This window comes from Xylocopa sonorina, chromosome 8 (assembly GCF_050948175.1).
Source record: "Xylocopa sonorina isolate GNS202 chromosome 8, iyXylSono1_principal, whole genome shotgun sequence".
NCBI classification, from domain to species: domain Eukaryota; kingdom Metazoa; phylum Arthropoda; class Insecta; order Hymenoptera; family Apidae; genus Xylocopa; species Xylocopa sonorina.
In genome coordinates this window covers 2,070,137-2,088,662 of record NC_135200.1, presented here as the reverse complement: position 1 = coordinate 2,088,662, position 18,526 = coordinate 2,070,137, and the positions used below count along the sequence as shown (strand labels likewise).

General features: G+C 40.2%; 1 protein-coding gene across 1 annotated transcript in view; it reads left to right on the top strand.

The window, feature by feature from the left end:
* Positions 1-3,953: 3,953 nt before the first annotated feature.
* The window catches only part of LOC143425956 (lachesin), an 85,374-nt gene continuing 70,801 nt past the window's right edge, over positions 3,954-18,526 (top strand). The window contains exon 1 of the mRNA XM_076899051.1: positions 3,954-4,040. Coding sequence (XP_076755166.1) covers positions 3,994-4,040 — 47 coding nt within the window. The 5' untranslated portion in view covers positions 3,954-3,993. The remainder of the gene's footprint in view (positions 4,041-18,526) is intronic.

The following is an 18,526-nucleotide window of genomic DNA, read 5'->3' as shown; positions in this document are numbered from 1 at the left end:
AGGCTTCTAACGCCTTCCCCCAGCCCACCGACCCTTATTCTCGCTGCCTTCAATGGGCCGGAGGGTGAACATTCTCTTCACCGTTTCCCTTTATTCTTTATTTTGCCTCGCCAGACATTTTACATGGTTTAACTTTGCGACAGCCGGTCCTCAAATATTTTGTCAAACCACAGCGGTGAACGAAATTAGACAATTTTTTCAGACTATTCTTTCGTCTTAGAACAAAAAAATTATTTAAGACTGCTCGACGTTAGCAGGGAACGGGTTTCTGTTCAATTTTAATTTGTTTAATTTTAATATAGATCTTATTTTTGTTGGTAAAATTAGGTGAAACTAAGAGAGGTGAACATGAAGGTCAAGAGGTGTGTGCGCTCAGGAGATCTACAGCTAACATTTTGATTTAACTTTGACACGAACAATTAGAGTTGCAACATAAATTGGAATTCATTATTTATACGATGCACTTCGACTATATTGAATGGTATCGTCGCGCAACGAATTAGAATCGAATTTTCTTCGCCGTCCCCAGGCGCACAATGCCTATTGAATGTTTCGCGGAAAATTAGGTCGGAATTTAATTTACGAACGGTTCGTAGATGGAACGAAAAATGTTGCGAAACGTTCGCGTGTTCCAAAGCCGCTCGTCGTCGCAGAAATGTGGAGCAAACCTGTCCGCGTTCCAGTTATCATTGTACACGGTAGAAAGTTAATCAGAAGTCGAGTCGAGCGGGGAACGGAGATGGTGAATTTTCTAGAAACACCATGAAACCGCTCGGGGCGAGTCGATACTAGATCCGGCATTGCCGTTTATTCGACAAGTTTACGGCTTGATAATGCGTTACTGGCCCGCTAGACCGGCGGTCGCCGGATATTAAAACGAGCAAAATAACGCCTCGCCGCGAGAAAATGACAACGAGCTGACCAAGTTTTGCCTCCTTTCGATTTGCCAAGAGAAATCCCGTGTCGCGCATTGGGAAGATGCATGTTCCCGTGTTCCTTGCCTTGAACATTATGCTGCATGCGCAGCGAACTCTGACGCGTTTCAATTCTCGCATGAAAGGAAACATGCGGCTGGACTTCTCCTATCTCGTTACTCCGTTAGGGTCTTTAGAAATCTGCTCCGAACAATATATGCCAGCTTTTCTACCAGTTTTAAAAGAGTAGTAGCGCGTATATTTCTACTATGATTTAAACAGGCTATCTAACAATGAGATATTCTTCATATCATCTTTGATATTTTACAACGATCATTCGTATCAGCTACCATGTAGAATTAGTTTCCTCGATCACGATTTACTAGCACCGATCGAGGGATATTATTTTTCCCAGCACTTCAGGATTTTATTTAAATTGGAATTACTTTTCTCATTATAACCCACCCAAGGGGAAAATCTTTCTTTCTACCTCGCCTTACTTCTACTATTTTCATCCGGAGGGCAGGGGGGCGGGGGAAGTTTATTTGTGACAGTTGACAACGCTGCGAGGTCCTCGCCGTTCCAAGTTGTCCAACGATTCCCGACTTTCACCGTTAACCGATTTATTAATCACATATTTGTCTGTGAATTATAATTTTATTATAATAGTTTTTTTGTCTTGAGAAAATATACTTTATTCGTGAATGACAGAGTAAACTGTTTTGATAAAGAGAAGCTCTTTTATAGAATATTGTCGTTGTTTCATTATTATTTATTAACTTGTGACTGATCGATACGGGTAGATATAGGTACAGTAGAAGTTCAATTATCGAAATACAGATCAATCGAAGAGAAACGTCAAATTGTTTTTCAAAACCTTCCGTTTCTGTTTAAAATTCAAATCAATTGTTTCACGTGAAATGCGAGTTATTTAATTATTAGAGATAATTAATTATTCGAGCAACGCGTGTCAGGATTGGTTTGGATAATCAAGGTTCCACGGTACATCGACGAATTGTTTCAGCTCTTCGTACGTTCCTGAAATTTTCCGTGTTGAAAGAACAAACGAGAGGCAGGGAACTTCAATCCGAGCGTTTCTAAAAATAAGGAAAAATTGTCCCGTCGATAATCGCGTATTCATGACGAATGAGCGGACGCGTCGCGACGAAATGGCGGTCTCGCTTTCGAACTCGCTTTGTTTTGCGCGACTTCTTGACCACTCTGGCGCGTGCAACAACGAGCTTTCACGTTTTTGCGGATTGATATATGAAGTGACGTTAGCCGTACCGCTAAAAACAACCGTGTACTACCGGCAAATACGTGTGCCGATGTGTACGTAAAACGGGCAGTGCGCGCGTAAAAGTGGCCGAATGTAAATGCATATCAAGTGCAATACGGTACAGTGGGCCTGGTGAATGCGAAATTAGGTTGCAACGGATCAAAACGACGTAATCTGGCACACGACCGGCAACCACTAATTATAATTCCGAAGACAACCTGAGATTTCCGCGTTAATTTCCGAGCACTTGCCCCGGGACTCCAGCTTTTCTATCAATCTGGCGCTGTTCTGAAAAAAGCAATTAGTTTTATTTTTTGCCTAGCAGATGACAACCATTCCGTGCTTCTCTTTTATCTCGAAATGTTTTAATTTCCTCGAATTTAGAACACTTTAAATTTCCGACGCAGAATTAGTTTCGACGTGACAACGAGAACACGACAACGGATACAACAGAGAGATATTTCATAGCTAGTGGCACGGCTGATTCGTGTTGGCGCGAGGAGGCTGGTACAGGCGAGAACGAGAGAGGGTTGGAAAACAACCCTGGAAGAGGAGAAATATGTCGACGCTCTTTTTGGGTATTGCGAAAAACACCGGCATTCGCGGTGAAATCCAGCCGTATTAATGAACGCATCACGCCGCTCGCGTACAGGTGTGATCATTAATTCTGTTAAACGGCGATAAATGACGACGACGTTAAGTGACGTTGACCCTGTTTTAATAATTGTCACGTGCATCGTATATCGACCGGACCTGTCCGCGTTGGCTGGCGCGGGAATAAAATTGATAAATCAGGTGTTTTTGTTCAATGGCCAATTTGTGGAGAATTTGGATAAAATAACTATATTAATCGCGCTTCGATTAACGTGGACAATAATAACCTTGTTGAAGGCAGATGATTATGAATTAAAATAAACGTCTATGTATAATGAAGCAGACGGTTTCTCCGATCGGTTCCCAGTTATTTATTATATAATTTTCGTTTCAGTTTTACGCATAATTATTTAGCCGCGTTTATAGAACGAATCTTTAAACGCCTTTAATTCGCGATAAATTTTTTCGGAACGTTATCCGCTGAATTCTAATACTGAATATCCATTGCAAATTTCCTATTTATTTTTATATTAAACGAATATGACTAATGGATTAGGAGTAATTTAAATACGATTTTTGAAACGCGCGTCTAGTTGCTAGCTACCTGTACAGTGTGTTGGTTGAGTTATTTCTATAGCGACGAGGATCCCGTCAAGTATTGGGGAAACAATAAGCGTGCAAATACCCGAGAACAATGCAACAAAAGAATTTTCTGCTGTCTGAGTAACGATGCGTTCGATCTGTAAATCTCACCGGCACACTTCAATATAACCATTTTTAGCCGAATCAATCAAATTACATACCTTTCAATTCATACATAATCGTACGTTAATTTCTACTATTCCCCTTCACAATACGCCTCTCGTTTTATTCTTCCAGTCCCTTAAACGGGATGAATGCACACGAATACATTCGTCAACTCTCTTCTGTATCGGTGTCTATGTCTACATTTGTTTACGCTACGTTTATACATGTTTCGACCGCGAATTTTCTTTATTAGAATCTCTTTTACTGTTAAGTTATGGTATTGCGATAAAAATATGTTGTGTCTATACTGCATTGACGGAGATGGCTCCGCGCTGTAGAACCGCTGATACTCCAACTACGATTCATCGGTGCTCGAACGTCAATCAACATTCACGCACAAATCACTTTACAGGTCGTCGGTGAACAGGGGACTGATCCCGGTTCATTCATACGGGGCAGATGTTGACAGCGGTTTCCAGGCCGTGGAAAAAAATAGTAAAGCGGAAGTGAGTATTGAGAATTAATTCTTTGCATTTGTTTGCATTTGTTTGATTCGAGTTTAATGTTATAAATATAACGTTCGTCGAGTGGACAGTTTCTATCGAATTATGCGGAATTCCGAATTTCCGTTCGAACCGGAGCGTAGAACAGGACAAAAATAAGAATGTGGAAGAAAATAGGAAATCTGATGATAATCGGTTTCTGAATATTCCTAAAAATTTCTAAATAAATATGAACTCGCTTGTTGTTGGTCCTTCTTTTCTCTTTGTTTTTGCGAAACGTAATAATGCGGCGTGTTCTTATCGCAATTATGAAGAGAAGTACCGCTGCAAGACGTAGCCGGTACCTGGCTCGCGGTTTGTATATGTATACGCTAGCGGAAAACGTGTAATTCGAGGGTGAACAATGCAAAGGGTTGCCAGAAAAAGATACGAGCGTTTTCCTGTGCGAAGGCGCGCGCAGAATGTAGCATGAAGTCTAACGCGTGGGAACAACAATTGCGCGGAACAAAAACAATTTTAATTTTAATCCCTGCAGATTTATGTGCCGTGAAGCCGTCGGGAATTTCCAGCGTGTACACACGGCGAAATCCGTTTAGCAAACGGATGGCATTTTTGTATTTACAATCGATGAATGCATTTGTCAAAATATTGAACGCGTTCGTCAGTAACGGCCTGCTACTTCTTATCGAATTGTGTCGTTAATAATCAGGAGAGACGCGATCCTTGTTTCATTCAATTTAACTTCTAATTTGGAACAATGCTTCTTTGTTCTGTGTTTTCAATTCTAATCGAAATAAATCATACTTTCAGTATCGATCGACACGAGAGGGGAAAGCTGCAACAGGGTAGACAATTAAGTCGAGGAGCTCAGGTACGGTTTTGGTATACATCATTAAAAAGCCGTTGCTCACCATATGGTAGCTTTGCTTCGTTAATAAAAATGTTAATTAAAATGGGTCGGCTTTATACTATTTTTCAAATGCACTTCGATAATACGCGTCACATTAGTTCGTTATGTCATTCGCGATTAGCTTGATTTAATTAAAGGCAAATTATGGGAAATTATTTAATTAAACATAAGGAACGTCAGCTGGAATCGGGAGTAATAGGAAGAGAGTTAATCACAGATAACAAGAGCGACTCGAGACGGCAAAAGAAAGGCATAAGCCGGATTATACTTTCGTTTCGAGGATGGTGGGTTCTTAATTATAGGATTTGGAAGTATATGAGTATGCATGTATATACCACTGAGCCTGATTGAATTGGCGCTCGATTAAAAATTACACGGCAACGGATTAGAATTTCAATGAACGTTCTGTAACTGGCGGAGACGAAATGCTGAAGAATGAGATTAAAGTTTCCTGGTGTTAATTAATCTTCAGCTATCGCATTATGAATATACAGCAAAGACGATTTAGTTTTGTGAACAGAGAATAAAGATTGACTTCGTGCTCTGTGATCAACAAAACGTTTAGTCACATAGCATCCATGACCATGCGGTACTGATTCGATGCAGTACCACAGTAACATATAAGCACCAAATTAGTTTAATTACATTACTTTTATATTTCATCTATAATAGCGTAAAAAGATAGTAAAAGGTATCTAGCGATAATTTCAATAATTTAATTTTCTTTTCCACGATTATTTAATTCGATTACCGATATATACCATAATTATACTAATCCTTTTATTTCGGATGATTAAAAAATACTCCATAAATTATTGGAAAGAATGGATATTATGTGGCAGATCGTTTAAATTTTATGCGCGTGTAGATTATATAGAATAAATGTCTGCAATTTCGTTTTTAACCATAAAAGAAAATTAATTTTTGCGCGCTCAGGTTCCTTTATTAATTGAAAAACGAATAAACGGGAGTATTTATCTGTTTAAAAAAACTCGTTGCATCTTTTTTTAAAATGGTAATCGTTCGAAAAATGTTTGATTTGAATACATTGGCAGGCACGTCGTGGTGAAAAATTAAATGTACCATGCAAATAAAAGAGGAATAAAAACATAGCGGGAGGATGCAAAAATGTGTTATGAAAGCGAACAACAGAATTTGTTACATATTACTGCCTTTAAAATGTTCGCGTTTAAACGTTAAAAGTGGAAAAAATATACTGTGAACGCTGCAAAAGTAACAAAAATTTCTTTCATTTTCCATGCCTTTTAAATCAAGCTCTCTGCTACCATTAGAATTTCTACATATTTTTTTGACATTTTGACATTTGTTTAACTAAGTTGATCGAAATAGTTTTAATGGTTACTCCGTGATTAAATTAATGTTTAATTATTTTATCGAATAACTGGTGTGTGGTATAACAGCATTCGCGTTAACATGTTTTACATTTATGTATAATTAGGACGTGCTTGCAGTGCAATTGCAACTCGGATATTTACATTTAATAGCAATTGAGAAATAAATAAAGCTTAATTTTAGTTTCACTTTTCTTTTTTCTTTTAATCTTTAAGCTAAGCTTATTTGGTAACTCATAGGTGCAGGTAATAAAAGATGAATGTAATAAAAAGGAGCGAAAACTTTTATTTTTCAATGCACTTACTAAACATGGTAAACTTACAAACTCTGCAGGTGCTTCACACGACTCCAATAACAACGAACTTTCGTTTCCGTGAAGCGCGACAAAGTGGAAGTAATGAATCCAAGAGGTTTTCTCGAGCTTCCTTTACGTTTATGACAGTCAGGTGAATGTTTAACAATTTCTAGAGAAAGCCACCTCACGAGTTGTGCACATAGGTACGTACATCGCGAATCTGTTGATTTACTTCAAATTGATACTCGTCGATTTTGGTGGAACTCTGATACGTGTGGTTGTGTGTGTGCGCACCAAAATCAATCATTGTCGATTAGGATCATTCCCTCGTAGGATAATTAATTTCCAGTGGTTTACATTCACTGGTTTGGAATAAATTCCATTGATTCGTGTCATGTTTTACGTTTAGAAGATACTGGCATAACTATTTACGTGTTAACTATATAGATTTAATGAAGTTAATAATTTTGATGGAAAATTTATTTTCACTGTTTCTGTCCTTTAAGTGAAAGTCGAACAACACGTAAATAGTACAGTAAACAGTAACTGACATTTCCTTACAAAGTTGGTGAAAGATCACCGATTCAATGTTGTTAATAATTTATGAACTAGAGGAGGAAACCGCGTAACGACTTTGGCACATGCAATCTATCATAATTTCCGAACATTATCCGGTGCAAAAAGCTTCAACCTAAATTCATGTGGTTGAAAATATGGAAAATAAATCTTTCAGGCACGTAATTTTTATAGTTTTTCAAGATATTGTATCCGATGCGTTGAAATAAAAGTTAATTTTTATAGTGACGAGAGTGTAATTTATTGGTTATTCGTGTAACGCAAAATACAGTAAAGCTTGTTAGAAGAGGCTCGATATTCAGATAAAGTATGTTTCATCTAAAGAAAAACTGAAGTTCCTGAGCAAGTGGTTGATCCTTCATTCCGAGGCAGCAGAAAAACTAATGGAAACGTCGCGAAAGAAATCTTTTCACTATTCAAATGGAACGAACTTGTGCTTCTTGTAACAATACATTTCCTGATTTTTCGAAAGGTATAAAAAAAAAAGGAAAACAGATCAGGAAGCAGTAGCACTCTTAAGATGTATTTTAAAATAATTAATTTTACACCACTTCGTTAAACATTATATCTATATTTATCCCATTTTCGTATACGTTAAATAACTAATTTTTATGAATTGTGCCAATTTAATTTGTGTATTCTCGTATAGTTCTGTACTTTTCAGCTTGCATCGCAATCTAATTAAAAACTAATTAAGTTATTAATCGATTATGCATGGATCTTTGCCATGCATAAATGTCACGTGATTTGGTAACTCTATTTAATAGGATAAGGATAGAATATAAATGAAAATGAGGCACTTTGGGAGACTGTTGCGAAGAAGAATTGTCCTGATCAGCAAGACCGAGCGTGCGAAATCGGTCGTTTCTCTCCACCAGCTAGATAACGGTGTGTCGAAGATTGGCCGAAAATTTTTTCAAGGTCCGGGCCCCGTAGCTGGTGAAAGGTTTAAAGATAACGGGTCGTTCGAAATGACATACGCGACGTGGCGCGTATATACGTCTTACAGGTCACCACCGACCCACATAAGAACTCGCAAGATAGTTCGGGGCGGGTGACGCGGAGAGCTGGCTGCTCGCTCGACTCGTTCGCGCGGCCGCCGATTCAATGTACCAGAGGAAATCGCTGACTTATGGCTTCACCGGGTAGTCGCAGCTTTTTTCATAAACCCCCAGTCAACCCCCAACCTCGCGACTCTTTTACATTGTACCCAGATTTCAGCGATTAATTTTCCCCCATTGTGCCGCGGCGCATCTCTCGCCACCCCCCAACCAACCCATCCACCCTTCTCTATCCTTCCCCGATCACTCTTTACCGTTGAATCCACCACCGCCCTCTCTTTTCGTCCGTAGCACCGGTAGCAAGCGTTTTCAACCGCGGACCAAGCCTCACCGGCGCATCCTCTCGCCTCTTCACTGCCACGGCTGCGATCCGCCTGCCTATACCTGCTTCCTCTTTCTGGCTGCACAGTCCGCATTGTCATTGGCAAACAAATCTCAATGGTGGTATTAAAAGTATCCGCTCTAATGGAACCTAGTATCCGTTCTACAAAAATTCTCGTTCCATCTGTACGTGTTCCATTTCCATCCCTCGGTCTCTCTTCTACCCTTTTGTTTCGTAAGCTAACCGCTTCTTTCCCTGAATCACCGCTACCAGACGGAGACGTGTGCGTGGGCGGTGGGTGCGTATATCCCGACGGGCGCATACGCGAAACCCGGGACGAATGCATGCGGAAATTTCTGCTAACGTCGGAATAATTACTTGCCTAGTAGTCGCGTGGTAATTGTCTCCCGTAATCTATGGTTAAACGTAAGAGGGAGGACTAGCGCGCGGGCGTCGATGCGCGCTCGATCTCCGTAAGACTCGGTGATTATTATGTCGTCCTCAACTATTTCTCCCTTGAGGGAAATCGATTTTCGGGTATATAATCGCGTGTTGCGGAAGGTTACCGGATACGACACGTACGACGCCCGTTCAAGCTGAATTAACAAATACCCTGACAATCATTTCTCAATGTACCAATGCATTTATTTTATATCTATTTAGAAAATCTATTTAGAATTTAGAATTCGAGATAAAGATTACGATGCGAAGTTGTTTAGTTAAACTATTACGGAGCGGTGAATTTAGAAGTCAAAATAGGACAAAAATTTAAGCTAATTATCTCTAAGCATCTGATTGTACGGAAATTATGGGTCACGACCTTCACACTGCCAATTCTCACCGAGCGTCTCGTGAACATCATTTTCAAGCTTCATACAATATTACATTTTAATAGCGATTAGTTTATAATATTTACGTCTTTTTTTCCGATTATAATTTCAATTCATCCAACTGTATAAATGTGCTTTTATGTTAGGTTATTTGGGGAGTTAACAGTGAATTCGAGAACCATCGAAGAACAATGTGTTCGTGAAATTGAAACGATATTTTATTGAATATCGCGTACACATTTTGTTTGTGATGTTTCTATTGTTTACTGGACATATTCGGGATTCTTTTCATGGGAAGCTTTTCATGAGAGTTACCAGTGAATTTTTCCGAATAAAATTTTCAACCTTTAAAAGGTTTTCTAAGAACAGGAATAAATAATAGTTGAACGTAGCACGAGTGGTAGAAAATATTTCGGCCAGTATGTAACGATTTTTTCCAATTTCTCATCATCGTATATTAAACATCGATTACATCCTAATAAGAAAAAGAAAATAAAAGACATATTTTCTAGTAATTCTATTTTTTAGTAGCAATCTACAATTTCGAAATTCAATTCATCTCCTCAAGTGACGTAAGTTTTCGGAATCAACTTGATGTTAGTTCATAGACGCGTATATAGCCGCGATATATGTACGTATATATACATATCTAACGTGTGAACGCGTAAAGACGAGCGATTATGGCGACTTACCGCCCGGAGGTGCAATTTCGAAGTGCAGAGCCGTAACTATTGTTTTCACCCTCCTCAGCTGAAATGTCGGCCCATTGTTTAGATTTTTTCGCGAAGATCAAGGCGATCGCAATATGGGGGAACGGTTGACGTGGTTTGAATGCGCGAAGGAAAGCATTCTTAGCCCCTCTACCTGCTTTCTCCAGTGGTTCAAAACGCGAAAAACCAGTATCGGGGGGTGAACAATGTCTTCGAATCCGTGTCTCTTTCTCTCTCTCTCTCTCTCTCTTCCTTTTCCCCTTACAGGCGAGTGAATCTCTTGAAATCAGAACGCGGCTTTCCTTTCGTGTCGGTGAATACGTGTATCCTACCCTTGAATATCGTTCCCCTCGTTTAAGCGTAATAAAAATCATATTAATATCTCTGTATCCGAGAGACACCGTCCTATAAAACAAAGAACGACCGGCAAGTATTGCATTCTATCGTTTTCCGTCGCTTTATTACCTCGAATACAAAGTATATCCGTTTCAACTTGGAATTCGTTAAATGTTCACATCCGACACCGAACGAAAACTCGAGAACGTCCCCGTCTGCATCCTCAGTCTACAGCAGCAACCCCTTTCGTAATATAAGAAATGCAATATACACGGGTAAGCATCGTTTCATAAAAGTTCCCTGGGACGGAGCCGGGGAAAACGGGAGCGGAAAGTTACCGAGCTCAATCATCGAAATCTCCTGGAACCGAGTAAACCTTGAATGGATCATTGAACAGCAACCATGGCGGACGATAACTAGCGTAATTGCGCGGTTGTGTCTTCTTCCTCTTTCGTATGCACGGCTCGCGGTTCAATATCCATCCGCGGGTAAACCAGGCACAAGCTTCTCATAAAACGCGAAGATCACGCCGAGATTGAGATCGTAACGTTCCGGGCTGTCTGAGACAGGGAGATTTAGAATCGCGTCGTTTTGGCGTCACGTGTACAAACGTCAAAACATCGCTGGTATGTGACCCAGCACATTAATCCGTAAACAGTCGGACGTCGCGTAAGAAATGTCTTGATTTATTAGGGAGATCCAAAGGATGCGTCGTGCGCTTCGAAATTTCATTTCGTTTACACGAAACTGAGGACGAAAGGGGATACAAGAGCGAAGGGTAGAGAACCGACCATTCAATAACGTTATCCGCAATACAATATTAATTGTAGGAATAGACCAAATTGAAAACAATCTGTTGCTCGTTGAATTCAATCAATGTCCACAATGGTGAAGTAAAGTAAATTTATAAAAGCATACTGAATCGCAATAGAGATTCGAAGAATAAATGATAATTCGTGCATTAATCGATGTTTAATCGAATTAATAATTATAACAATTTTCAGTCTATCGAAGATTTGGGATGTTATGTATATTTTCAAGCCTCGAAATGCTTGGACGTAATAATACAATACTTTCAGAAGCTCACAGCGTTGCGGTATATATAAGAAACCCAATTAAGCGGATCGTAGCTACCCGAGAAAAGTAGTCAAAGTGCGATTAGTCGAATTAAGAAGGGGGCTAAAGAATAAAAGTTTCCGGAATAGAAAATCGCGAGAGATCGATCGATCGAACGATCGATTGTTCCCGAAAGGGAACAAGATGATGTATCAGCATTGATTCGATCGACTTCGCATTGTTCGACCGTGGTTTTCTGTCCGTTCCACCCCTCTGGGCCGGCCGAACGACAATGGGATTGTTAATTAAACATGGCAGTCCCTTCTTACACATTACCTCAAATCCTCCGAGTTCGTGGGTGTCCTTTAACTCACCGTGGCAGAGGCAGAAGCCCTTATGCAAACCGCAGAGTCCGAGTTGCTCGGAGTCGGAAGAAGCTTATTATGGTCATTTGCCTCCCCATTTAAGTGGGTGTACTGAAAATTGTCGTAAACCCTGGAACGACGGTGTCGCTACACGGGAACGACAACCCGCCTATCTCGGCGTACAATGTACCGTGTTCCGTAATAAAACGAATAACTAGCTATTACGCACGAGTTAACACGCGGGTCCAAGCCCCCGGGGGCCACCTTCCTATCGAAATTTTAAATGAACCGTTTACGCGCGAACGCTGAATTCCGGAGAACGTTTTCCGACGTTTTACAAACACTTTACACGGGCTTTTAAATAGCACAATCTACAGCTGCTTCCCTTTCAGTTCCTTACCAGTTATCGATTATGGGTCGGTAGATAAAAAAACATATTTGCCAAAACTTGATTTAAACTTAACAAACGAAGAAGCACGATGGAAGCGAGGCTTTTAAGCTGCCTTCCGTTTTTACGCGTCACGAAGTGTTGAATTGATTTATCCACCGCATGAGGAGTCGACCGACTATAAAGTCTTTAATTTCACCCTCGTTCGACTTTCTTCCCCTTTGCGGGCTCGTCTTGTAGAACAGAGAAACCGAGGGACTAAACTCACCGACTCGATGCATAGCTGCAACATTATTATAAACGTAGCTGATGTGATCGAATAAAATTTGTTACACGCACAAGTGTTTTTATCAAAGATAAATTATTTCTACGATCTTACAAAGCGCGCAAAAGACATACTTAAATTTGCACAAAGATCATGTTCACCGGAATGTAAGAGAAATTTCTCTGGAAATTTTCTCGCACACGGAGATAAAAGTATTAAGAATCAAACGTTCAAATGAGCCGGAAATTGTAATTACAGAATGTTCTAATAAATTTCAATGGGTACACGGTCTTAAATAATCCTGAAAAAGATCCCTGCCCTTTAAACGTCCGGCACATTTATAGTGGATACACGGAACGAAACGTAGTTGCAATTAATGTTTACTCGAGTAAATTAATTTATTTGCCTATTTCTTGGCGGCAAGATAAAGCGTGTGTTTTTCACCGGCGACCGTGTGCCACGCGCTGTGTGTAATTTCCTCTACTATTTTATAGCAAACGTAGAAAGGGAAACTGTCTGCCGTCCCGCCACGTAAGTACATTGTGTTACAGGGAGGAGCGAACTTTAAAGGGAAAAACTCCGCCGTGAAAGGGAAGTTTAATATCGCGTCGGCTACGTAACGCGAGAAATCATAATTACGCGTTTCATCTGGTAACAATAGCCTGCTTATGTATCGTGATCATGTATTTCAACTATGCGACGCGTTCTTTTTCACGCGGTGGAAATTGTTGTGCTACTGCGCGGATTAAAGGCGTTCATTACCTAATGCTACGACATAAAAAATATGTATATATTATATTATACATTATGTTTCCCATCCTCGATACGCGGATACGCTTTGAATATTATACCAATTATTTTACTAATTCGTATTAAGTCGGGTGCTTGGAAATTAGTAATAGTAACGAAAATACTTTTTCTCTTGGTTTTTGCAGCCGATTGGATAATATTTACGACATATTTATAGAAATTTAATATAACGTTTGGTGTTAATGTTTCTTCATTTGCAGTGATACATGTCGAGGGAGATTCGTCTTTCGACGGATTAAACTACGCAATAACGAAATGACGGTCGACACAGTATTTTCTGCAGTTGGAGGGCAATGTTTACGTAGCGAAGCGAACATTTCAATATTTAATAAGGTAAATGTCAAATAAAGCCAGAACCTTCTAAATGAACATTTTCAAACCAGAAACATTTCGATGATCGATTCGTCATGAAAATAAAATAGCCTGTTTGTAACTGTGGTTCGTGTCACTAAAACGTATGAAATAACCATTTTTCGTTCACTTTATAATTTCCCCCTTCGCCCAGAAGATATTTCCTCTGATTTGATTTGCCATCCCCTTAGAGATTCCTTATGCAATTCAATTTATTTAATTTTCCTATGATATATTGGTTTAAGAGATTTAATTTGTAACGTGAAATACTTTCGGACACGCTTTGCTCTTTATTACGAGACTTAATTCGGTTGCAGCCGTTCTGATAGTCACCATTAATATTTCGCGAAAATCCTTTAACCTAATTTTGCTGCATTGGCGAAAGATTATAGTCAACTTACTTTGAAATTTTTCATGACCCATAAAGAGTTTCCTCTTTTTTCCTCTGGGAATATTTTCATGTTCACGCTCTAGAAAGGAAAAGCCGTTTTTTAAAACGAATAGAAGAAAATATCTAATGTCCCGTCACGCTGGAAACGGAGGATCGCTCGAAAATGATTTCAGCGGTCAAGTTTCCCGTGAATTGACGCGGCGGAAGCTTCGAGAGCGTGTTCAGGAGAGCGAAAGCGCGGAGGGATGTGGGTGGTGGAGGCGGGTTAAAACTTAAAATTCGACGAAATAATATTTCGATGATATGCCGAACCGCGTCACAGCTGCGGCGTACGAGCAAAGGTCCCTCGTCCGCGTCATACAAGATTGTTAAAGCTGAGATCGGAGGGAGAGAGAATGGGTGGGCTCGCTGTGGAAGGGCAGACTCGGTTGGGATGTGAAACGAGGCGGCAGGGGGGGGGGGGGGCTAGTAGTGAAACAGCTGGCACACACTGGCGACAGCCCGCCCGTCACTAACTCAACCTGGATACACACGCGCCATGTGCGCCAGATACAAACTTCATTGATGTTGGGTGAAAAGAACGACTGAGACTTTCGTCATTCCGTCCCACACCTTTGCCCATCCCCTGTGGACGCTCAACTAGACCTTCCTCCACCGGATTAACACTTTCGCTACCCGTACCGACGAGAAGACGACGCTTGTCAATCGGCCGATTGTTTTATTCGCGTTCCGTTTCTGCCGACGTGCGGGTGAAGCAAAGACTGTGACGAGCTATACGGTCACCCTCTTTAGTTTAATTGGGTTTACTGACATTACCGACGGTCATAGCCCTGAATAATTGTGCGTAGCTTTCGAAACCTTTCAAATGTAGTAAAAAGAAAATTGAACGAATTGTTTGTTAAAAATTTTGCCGAAATTATACAAGATTATTTTATTTTATTTCCAAGGGCTTCCCTGATCTCTTTAAAGACAAAAAACATCTATTCAAAGCTAGCACATATGTATCAAGTGTGAAACACTTGCACAGCCTGTAAATTTAATTATACATAGTACTGTTGTTTAAGGAAAAGTCTAATTATTGACGATTCTACTATTCATCTCCCTTACAAAAGTCCAGTTTGGATCTCACTGTAGATTAGGGGTGCGCTTTGCTCAGCCTCGATTCCCGTATCGGGTTAAAAAGCATGATTCCATATCCGTTCATACGAGAGATAGGAAAACAATGCAAAAATTCCCCCGTTATTTCGATATATCTCTTTTTCATTTTACATCGAGCAAGCAAAGATATTCTAGAGTTCAGTTTATATAGTAAATATCATACCTATTGGTTCAGTCATTAATTAGTAAATTGGTATTTTATAAAATACGAAGTGCAACGGAAATAAGTAAACTGCAGGAAAGATAATGCAATACTTTTTAACGTTCGCCAATTACGCATCTCTTTTGTTGAACAGTGTAATATAATGGATAATTTTCACCATTGTAATATAATTTACATTAAAAACATGTAATCTCCGCTGGTTTTCCTTTCTAAACTGGAATTACTTTAGAAACATGAGTGTCTCAAAGGCGTTGGTTACCAGAAAATTGCCGAGGCTATTTCCCGGAATTTTTAAGGTTAATTAGAAAAATTGTTAACGATCACACGGTGTTTCTAAGGCTTGAAATGAAAGTGCTCACCAAGAACTGCGTCCAATTAGTATGAACCGTTTAAAGATACCCCTTCCGAAGTTCGTATCGGGTCGGTTTGTAAACCGACAAAAGCTTATTTAAATTTAATTTCTTTACGATTAGCAATCCGCGAGCGCGCGATTCCCTGTTTTAATTGTCTCTGGGTTCCGGTGAATGCTTTCTAATCCGGCGAAACGAGATCGCCAAGCCGCCACGATTCCTTAAAATATTCCACCTTGGTTGCAGGGGGTGGTGCGGTGCGTCGCGCCACTACTTCCACGGTTCCTTCTTGCGCGTAAGCACGTGCATACGTAAATGCATTCACACCCTGGATGGGCACGCGGGATATCAAAGAAACTTTACGAGTTCGACACCGTCTAATATCCGCGATACTTCATTCTGCGCTATGCATCTGATTTAATCGTTTACGACTTTTTCACTGACTTTCGCGGCTTTTCCAGCTTTAGCTATCAGTTAATCTGGTTTCGTGAGATTTGACTGCATTTCGAGATGCAATGACAGATATAAATCGGTCAAAATGTGTTAATTAAAATAACAAGAGACAAATGAAATAATACGTTGGACATTTGTAAAGATAACTTATCTTTGATTCAAGATGGTTAGGAAGTAATTGTTACAAAAAGTTGATATACCTGGGTATATAGCAGGTGTTGATTTATTTAGAATTATTGATGTGGTGTACTACAAAAGTGAAGAAACGACCAAAGATACATATTGTAGGGTTAATTGTAAAGTACGCCGATACTATAAATGTATAAGTTAACTGAATTGAAATTGTGGCGGCACTCGCCACTAGAGGGACAGCACCATTTACCTGAAAGTACCCGATGACCCATCGTTTCCAATATATAGAAGTTCTGAACTGTCCCTAATATCCCAGCGTCTAAGGCAGGGCCTGCTAGGTAGCCTTACTGATGAGTTCACTAGCAGGCCCAGGACGAAACGTTCTTCCCCTCTCTTTTTCTTCCTTCCTTCTTTCTTCCTACATCTTTACAGCACAGCAAACCGAAGCAGCGCAGTCGCTTCAAAATTATCAGTTTTTATGCGAAGAAATAAATTTGGATACTCTATTTTAAATAAGTAAAAATTTTGGTCTTTTTCTAGAAAGAGAAGATGGAATAAAAATGAATAGGTATTATAAAATTAGCGGTGACTTTTCTAATACAACACGATATGCAACATAAAATATTTTCCATCACTACGGGTTTCTCATCGTAGAACCACACGTGTACATACACGTGCGATTGTCATTAGCAACAGTGCGATCGCTTCTAATTATCATTAAAGTACCACCGTGGTTTGTGCGTGCGACATCAAAGAAAATTTGAAGTACCGTTTAATGCTCTGCAACTGTCTGCTCGCGCTTTTCGTCACACGTGATAATTACAGTAGTTACTAAATTTCAAGGGGGGCCTTTAAATGCGAAAAAGCCTCTTTTTTTACGACGCACGATACGATATTCTCGTTACCTCTCCAGTCAACTCAAGCATTATTTAAACTACGAAATCAACGTTATAAAAGTACTTTAATAAGAACTAATGACGAATGTGAAATCGATTTTTGGTTTAAAAGGATCAATCGCTTTCTAAAAATTAAAGTAGTTTCGTGAAGAGGGACTCTAAAGAGTGCTCTCACCTCGTTTCGAGTGTTTCTTACCCTAATGAAGCCGTTCTTCGTCGGCAGTTCCGAGTGTCTGTATCGTGAATTCTCTAGCCACGAAAATAGAATTGAAACCCGTTTCATAATAGCGATTCTGCAAAATAAATAATCTTCCACACGATTATTTCAGATCGCAGTACCGCAATTAGAGAACAATATCAAGGAATCTTTTTATCATTCCACGTGTCGAAACGATAAAAAATCGATGAAATCGCAAGAGATTTTAAATAAATATCTTTGCCGAAGAAAACGCTCGATCGCTTCGCGAGCGTTTCAGCATTTAGCGTGAATTTTACAAATAGAAAAATACAATTGAAATCCCTTTCTGCAGGCTCGAACGGCGATTCGTGGCGATACCAAAGAATGTCTGGCCCTCCGCTACACTCCCAGTATTTCTCGCCTCAACAAGGCGATTTTCCGTCATCAATTCCGAGCGTCCTTAAACTTCCAGCATTCGTTGCCCGACAAAAATTGCCGGAACTACCTTCTCTCACCCGGACAGGATTCACGGGTAACGCTTCGTCCGAAGTTTCACGAGCGTTGCGAATTTCGAGCAGCCGCGCGTTCTTGCGTCCGACGGCCGAAACGCGCGTGCACGGCTAATACGCGAGCGCAACATCAAAGAAACTTTACGGGAGGTCGGTGTCGTTTAACACCGTCGCGACGACCCCCGTAGACATCCTCTCGGGTGGGTGGGGGCGCGGTAATTGCTATAGTCCGGCCGGTCCACCCCCGGGCCTGTGTATCGCCACGCGACTCACGGAAAATGAAGAGCAAATGGAGTTTCGTTTCGTACCGACCGTGGATTCCACGGACGCGAGTTTACCTCTTAGTTATCCGCTTTTTACCTTTGTCCACGTCCGCCGTTTTACTCTTTATGCGCACTTTTATTCGTCTCTTTCGCGGAATTTCCACGCCTCCTGGGAATCGTAATAAATCGTCTCTATTGTAATTTCTGGTAGAGCATTAACCGATGTTCACGCGCGTCAACTAGGGATACATGATGACAGGGATTTTGAAAGTGAAAATAGTCTGTGTGTATTTTGTCGCACATTTTTTTCTTTATAATGACCATGTTACGAAAGTTTCGTTTCGCCGACATATAATATTAGTCAACAG